The following is a 7,620-nucleotide window of genomic DNA, read 5'->3' on the forward strand; positions in this document are numbered from 1 at the left end:
ATGCAATGAGTGAATGATTGTACTTACCATTTGTAGCCCGTTCACTGTGCTAAAACGATTTTTGTTGAGTTGATCATCTTTCATGCTGAACACAAATTTTTATTCAGTACTCTGTTATTTATGGTGTGCAAATGGAAATGTTGTATTGTTCGATGTATGCCTGTCCGATCGTTTTATCATTCCCTGATTTCTTGATGCTTTAGAAATATTATGCTTAGGTGACCTTTGTTTCTGTATAGCATAATAATATCACTATGTGCAATTATGCAACAGTAAGTCTTGTGCTAACTAGTTGGGACATGCTTAATTAGATCACCAACAATATATCTCTCGTGTGTGAGAACAACATGCATATCCCTAACAAAGGTATCCAAAACAATCTTTAAGACGAAGCCTAAACAACCAAAACTCATGCGTATACATTTATCACTGTGAGCTTGAACAAGGAAAAACGATTTCGTTTCTTCAAAAGAAAAGTAAATGGGTGTAGTGACACTCATGCACATACATTGTCGCGTTGATATCAATATCACAAGTTGGGTAGCAACACTCATGCACATACATTGTCACATTGGTATCAATATCACCATAGCTTGCACATGAAAGAAATGCTTTTTTTTTTCTTTATGAAAAGAAAACAAAAAAGGTGAGGCAGCATGTATGTGTATCAATAATATGCCTAGAATCTGAGACCCTAGAGTGCTTGCATGCCTCACCATTAATATAATCTCATGCAGCCACAACAAAAATCATCATACCTGGCCTTAATTCGTCTGCAACAGCTCACTGCAGATATGTTGCCAATAATTTCTTTGAATACGTTGTCTCCATTGTTCCCAACTACTTGTCTCAATGCCTACATAATATATATACAAACAACTATGTATATTAATTTGCCTGAAATCAGAGGCCCTAGGGCGTCTCATGCGCCTTCATACTATTACAATATATAACATGCAGGCATAGCAAAGTCATCATATGCTTTTCTGCCATGCCTTTGTGAATTTATCAATTGCATTTTTTATTTTTTGTTATCCTATTCTGTCAGATGAAGGTAGACATCTTAATTATTTCATTATGCAGATCTGATACCGCGCCCACGTCCTCACTGGCCGAGTCCACCGCCACCGGCGCATCTCCTCGGCCTCTGCCTCCGACGACCCCAAAAGCAGGACCGGAGATGGCCGGATTTGGGGCTGACGGGACCCGAGATGTGTTCTCCCAGCCCGAACCGTACTCCCCTGACGAGGGATTTAATTGCTACTCCGACGACGCGGCCCGGACGCCGGTCTCTCGTCTGGGCATGGAAGGTCTCGCCCTCAACTCGCAGCCGGAAGGGTGGCCCTACCGGCCGAGGTACCAAAGCCTGGTGCAGTCTGACGGCGGGATCGGAAGCGACGGCCGCAAGAGGCCCGTTCGTTCCCCTCCACCGCCCCGTGGCACAGGAGGCCCGATCCTCACAGTTGGCCTTCGCAAACCACGCGGTCCAGGTCTGTCATCCAGCCGCGGCCGAGGTGGTGGGTTGGCACCTGCCTCGGTTGCTCCCGGTGATCCTTCTGGTCCTCGGTACGGGGCCAGCGACGGGACCGAGCTAGAGGATGCAGAGGACGTGCAGGAGATCGTTCAGGTATCGTGATGGTTCGTTCTTATTGTGCTCTTATTAATACTGTGGTCTTATTGTTGTTTTCTATGTTATATATGCATGCCATGTCCTCATCATGCATATTGTTGTAGATTGACAAAAGAAAAAAACCTGTTGCAAAGAAAATTGACAAGGCAAATTGGTCGAGTTAGAATAATACTGTGTTGCTTCAACTCCTCTCTGAGCAAATGGGGTTGGGTAATTACAAGAAAGGAATCATGTCTAGAGAGGGGTACAGGCAGCTTTGTGCAAAGTACCATTGCGCAACAGGCTTAATGCATGACACGAAGCAGCTCAGTGGGCGAATTAGGACTCTGAAGCAGATGTATGGGTTCATAAAAGATATGCACACTGACAGTGGTTTAGGCCGTGATGACCAAGGATGGCCTACTGCAAGCAAAGACTGGTGGGATACAAAAACAAAGGTAATTGTCGTTGCATTTCAATTGTGCAGAATTGAATTTTACTTAGCCAAAGTAATTGTGTGGTGTTCTTTTTTTCTCAGGGATGTCCAGAATTCAAGAAACTGAAGTGGGGACCTCCAGAATATTTTGATTTGCTAGAGCACTGTTTCCATGATGTAGCTGTTGATGGATCGAGTGCATTTGTTCCTGGCCAAGAAGAGGATGAGGCGCTTTATGAAGATGAGGCACAGGGATATGAGGAAGAGGAAGAGGAGCTTCAAGGAACTGAAAACAGCCCTATGAGTTCCAGCGGGCATAAACGGTCTAGCAGTACAAGCACTAGGTCTACTGCAGATAGTCCTATCAAGAAGAGCAAGAGCCCTATGTTGAAGGTGATGAAGCAATACCTTCACATGTCTGCTAGGCAATCAGCTGAAAGGAATCTGTTTTTGAAGAAACTTGGGAGCAAACAAGAAAATGCTGAGGCGAAGTTGGAAGATGCAATTAAAAAAGCACAACAGTTGGCAAAACAAGCTGGGTTAGATGAAAGTAGTCCAGAGTTTTATGCAGTCTCCCATATCTGCAAAGATGAGGCACTAATGAAGTTTTTCATTAACATGGAGACATGTGAAGGCAGGGTGGCATTCCTGAGAAGATATTGCAAGGAAAAAAATCTAGATTAGTGTACCATATTGATGTAATAATTGTGTGTGCAAACCATGTGTGTCACTGGACATTTGTGTGCCTGTTTCTATTTGTGTTGAACAATGTCTTTGTCTCATATGTTTAAGACCCATTATTGTTTGTTGTGTCATATGTCCTCATCTCATTTGTTTACTGGTTCATTACAATTTCAGGTCTCACAGAGCATTGTCTGAATTGTTTACTAATGCATTAGTGTTTGTTGTCTCATAGGAATTGGATGCTCAGTTGGACTCAAGTGACGAAGAGCTGCTGAACTTGTTACAGGAGGACGCTGAGCTTGAGAAGCAAGTGATGGAGACGATCTTCTTTTTTGGTATGTATCATGACACTTATATGCACAAAAATAAGAGGAGGACAGCCCCTGAAAGTGGTCAAGAGTGGGTGATGAGGAATTTAGCTGATCAAACTGAATGTTACAAATTGTTTAGGATGACACCACCAATGTTTTATAAACTACATGACCTGTTAGTGCAATCTTATGGCCTCAAGTCAACATCAAAGTGTAATAGTATAGAGGCCGTAGGAATGTTCCTTTGGATGGTTGGTGCATCTCAGTCAGTCAGACAAGTAGATAATCGACTGCAAAGGTCACTAGAGACAGTGCACCGCAACTTTGGAAAATTTTTAAAATGCCTTGTCAAACTAGCTGCTGATATAATTAGGCCAGTGGACCTAGAATTCAAGACAATACACCGACGGTTGCAATGTTCGAGATTCAGGCCACACTTCAATGATTGTATAGGGGCAATTGATGGAACTCATGTGGAAGTTGTAGTGCCAAATGATAAAAAGGTTCAATATCTTTGTCGAAAGGGGCACACAACACAAAATGTGCTTGCAGTTGTAGACTTTGACATGAGATTCACATTTGTGCTTGCTGGATGGCCAGGATCAGTGCACGACATGAGAGTGTTCAATGATACCATCAACAAGTACAAAGAAAGGTTTCCACACCCACCTCAAGGTACAATACCAATCTGTGCAACAAGTACATGTGTGTTGTTTTATTGTTGATTTTCTTACTAACAGAAAATGAAGTGTGTAGGGAAGTACTACCTAGTGGATTCGGGATATCCAAATCGTGCAGGTTATCTTGCACCTTACAAGGGGACAAAATACCATCTACCAGAGTTTCGTAATTCCACAATGCCCAAAGGTACGAAAGAGACCTTCAATTTTGCTCATTCTTCACTTAGAAATGTCGTGGAAAGGGCCTTTGGAGTTTTAAAAATGAAGTGGAGGATATTGTTGAAAGTGCCAATCTACCCACCAGCAAAGCAAGCCCGAATAATTGTAGCATGCATGGCATTGCATAATTTTATTAGAGACAGTAAGCTCATGGATGAACACTTTGATCGTTGCGACCGTGATGAGCACTATGTTCCAGTTGAGGCATCAATGTCACAAACACGTACACGGGACACAGGACGATTGGATGAAGATTGCAACATGAATGAATTTCGAGATCAAATGGCCAATGCGTTGTACAATAGATAATGAAGTGGTCACAGTTGAAAAGGTAACAATTCAATCTCATAGGTACAATCTATTTGGAACTCTTATATACTGGTACTTGTTGGCCTGAATCTCATCTTCTTGTTTTCCTGCAGCTCAATTGCAGAATAGCACTAGCACTAGCTATTCTGCATTATATTTTGTACTCTCATGTTGTTACTATCAGTATGTGATTTGGTATGTTACTTATTGTTGCCAGCATAAATGTTAAGACTGTAATTATGCTGAGGAACTGGTGCTGCATCTTAAGCCTTAATAATATGAAATTGACTTAGATGATCAAATACAGATAAGCATAGGTCTTTTTTTGCAGGTTATAGTTTCACCCTCACATGGTTAGAGAAACCTGGTGAATGGTCATATAAGCTGTCTTCATTGGGCACCCTGGAAAGGATAGCCGTCAATTGGATGAAGCAAGACATAAGATTCAGCATGAAAATGTGCCGTCTGTTCTTCAAGCGGATATCAAACAGCTTGCCTCTGGATGTGTAAAATGAAGCTGCTGAACTTGAAGCTGCAAGCCTCCGGATGTGTAAAAATGACCTCTGGATGTAAAAAAAGAAATATTGAAGTGCTATCTTGTGCAGAACTGTTTTGCTGTCTGTCTTTAATCGAGCTAAAACAAGGAGTCCATTAATTGTATAGAATTTCAAATCCAAAACTAGCTCTGCCACTAGAATTTCAAATAAAAAATTACTATTCAAGAGCTTTCTCAGTACCAGAATTCAAATCAAGAGATAGGATGTCAGCTTTGTTGGAAATGGATAATAGTCCTCTCCAAAGCCACAATCTGAAGTCAACAAAAACAACTAGGCCTTTTGAAGAGGACATACAATTTGCCTTAAAAAATACTTTACATATAGTACGTCCTGAACAAACACAAATCCGCGACCAGCCTAATTGTGCTTCTCCTGTCACTTTAGCAGCAATTCAATCTTAATATAGAAAAATTCCGCAAGGTCTTACATCTTACAATACTTCTGCAGTTCTGCTGAATCTTTCTGTTTCAGTTTCAACTTACAAGAAGCTTCCTCTGAATAGTGCTGCTATGATATTTCATGCAACAAAATGGTCAGCGCCAAAACTAGAGAACTTAGGTCCAATGCTTTTTGACCAAATAAACCTACAGAACACATTACATCCAACATCTACTTATGGCTGTCCTACCAGTGATCAGTCCCTGACTACATAATGCCAAATCAACAGGTCTCAACCATGATACAAGCGTCTTGTTCGAAAAATAGGATCGATATTCACATGCAAATTCTCCAACTTCTCGCAGTGAGCGACAGATTCGTGCATTTTCTCAAGTACCTTAGGCAAATTTGCAATATTAGCCTCTATCTTGGATTTGAGGATGTTTAATTTTTGAAGTTGCTCTTGATCTTCTTCCGAACTTGGTGTTTCTGAGACTGCTAGAAATTCTGCAATATCCATGTACATTCAGCAATTATTAGGAAAAAATTGTTTAAATATTGCTGTGAAAAATTATTGAGTTTGGCACACTAGTCATGCAAGCTAAGTGAGAAAGGCCACAAAGAGAGGGAAGGAGAGGCAAAAATTCTATCACAATGAACTGCAGTGATGCAAGGGATTATGCTGAAGAAAAACTATGGAAAAGAAACACATATCACATTATGCTATCCCTGAACCCAAATAAGCTGCTAAGCAAATAATACAACATGTACTGACCAAATACACAGCTAAGTTAAAACATAAAATGCAATGTAACGAATCAAAGCCACCAAGCTTGATTGCTTCACTCCTGGGAATCATGTAGCAGTTTGAAAGTAACAGGTTTTACTAGTGTTTTTCTCAAACTAAGAGGCCCACTCACATAGCGAATTGTGGTTACAGCAGATGTAATGCGAAGAAAACTAAATCCCTCCACCTTTTCTCTGGCTCAAAGTCACAGCTTAGGTTGATGAAAAAGCCTCTACTTTCCCCACGACCCCCAAACCTAACCACGCGACATTGGATGGCCTTGTATATCCACAATTAATCCCCAGAGAATTGGTAATTCCTTCGCGTACGCCCTGAGGAAGAACCTACGGTCTACGGAACACAAATTACATCACCTCGCCACAAGAGGGCGGGCCAGTCCCAAACCCTAGTATGAGAGCGAGGCAGGAAGAGGGGGTGGCGTACCCTGGCGGGCGGAGCGCGGCGAGGCGGTCGACGGCGGCGTCGGCGAGGCGAGTGGCGGTGCCGCGGAGGTGCTCGAGGACGCGGCGGTCCAGTTCGGCCAGCGACTCCTCAAGCTCCTCGACCTCCCTCCCCAACGTGTGCACCTCAGTCTCCGCCTCGTCCCCCGCGGCTGCGGCGGGGACCGGTGCCTTGCGCTTGCGGTGGTTTGGCGGGGCTCCAGCTTGGCCTGGCGCGTGCGGACCGCCAGCCATGGTGGGTTCGGTGGGAGCGCCGCGCGCGGGGCCGAGGCGAGTGGAGAGGAATCGCATGGAGGGAGGGGGAAGAAGGCACGGCGCACGGGCCGACGAGGGGAGCGGAACGAATTCAGGTGCTGTTTGGATCCATATAGCAAAAGAGCAAAAGGGCAAAATTTTTGCCATTTGATCCAAACACCCCTAAGAGCAAAATTTTTGCCACTTTTGGCAAATGGCAAAAATTTTGCCCTTTTGCTGTTTTGCTATATGGATCCAAACAGCACCTAACTAGGTAAAAATGGCAAATCAAAGTGTAAAATCTCTCCTATAGCAAATACGTAGGAACAATTATATCAGTGGTTTTCGTTTTTTAATGCGGGACAATCGTCATAATGGAAAAAATTGTAAAAGGCGCCCATCCCGGCCCAATCTGCATTCATTCACGCAAACAAACTAAAACCCTAAACAGCACCTCCAGCCTCCCCCGTGCTTCGCCGCCGGGCTCCCCCTCGCTCGCCAGCTCTCCGCGCGAGGCCGACAGCCTGCCGCGCCACCGCTCGCCGCTCATCGCGACCGGAACTCCGCGTGTGCGCTTCGCCGTCGGCACGCGGTCGCTGGTCCGCTCGCCGCCCCTGCCGCCGCGTCGGGGATGGTCACGCTGGTCCTCCGCGCCCAGCCACGACCACCCGCCGCCTCTGCAGCCACCTGAACCGGACTCTGCGCACCTGAACCGGACTCTGCGCTGCCGCAGGAGGCCGCCGCTGCCGGATCGGGAAGGTATGTGCGCTTGCTTCCGCCCCCGCTCTCCCGTTCATTCCCTCAGGCCCGCTTAGGTCCCGCATGGAGATCATTGTTGAAACGATGACTTTTGCAGTTAATTCAATTTTGAGTTTAAATGATTGCTAGCTACCGATTCTTTGTCATCCCTGCTTCCACCATGGATGCTTGTACAAAATAAATTGTAATGCACTTC

General features: G+C 44.4%; 1 protein-coding gene across 1 annotated transcript; it reads right to left on the reverse strand.

Moving 5' to 3' along the window:
* Positions 1-4,996: 4,996 nt before the first annotated feature.
* LOC112903246 lies at positions 4,997-6,765 on the reverse strand. Its single transcript, XM_025972479.1, has 2 exons — positions 6,395-6,765; positions 4,997-5,678 (listed from the first exon to the last, which is right to left on the reverse strand). Exons 1-2 carry the CDS (start codon positions 6,720-6,722, stop codon positions 5,476-5,478), a joined length of 531 nt encoding a protein of 176 aa, XP_025828264.1. The 5' UTR covers positions 6,723-6,765; the 3' UTR covers positions 4,997-5,475.
* Between the last annotated feature and the right edge of the window lie 855 nt (positions 6,766-7,620).

This window comes from Panicum hallii, chromosome 8 (genome assembly GCF_002211085.1).
Source record: "Panicum hallii strain FIL2 chromosome 8, PHallii_v3.1, whole genome shotgun sequence".
NCBI lineage: Eukaryota > Viridiplantae > Streptophyta > Magnoliopsida > Poales > Poaceae > Panicum > Panicum hallii.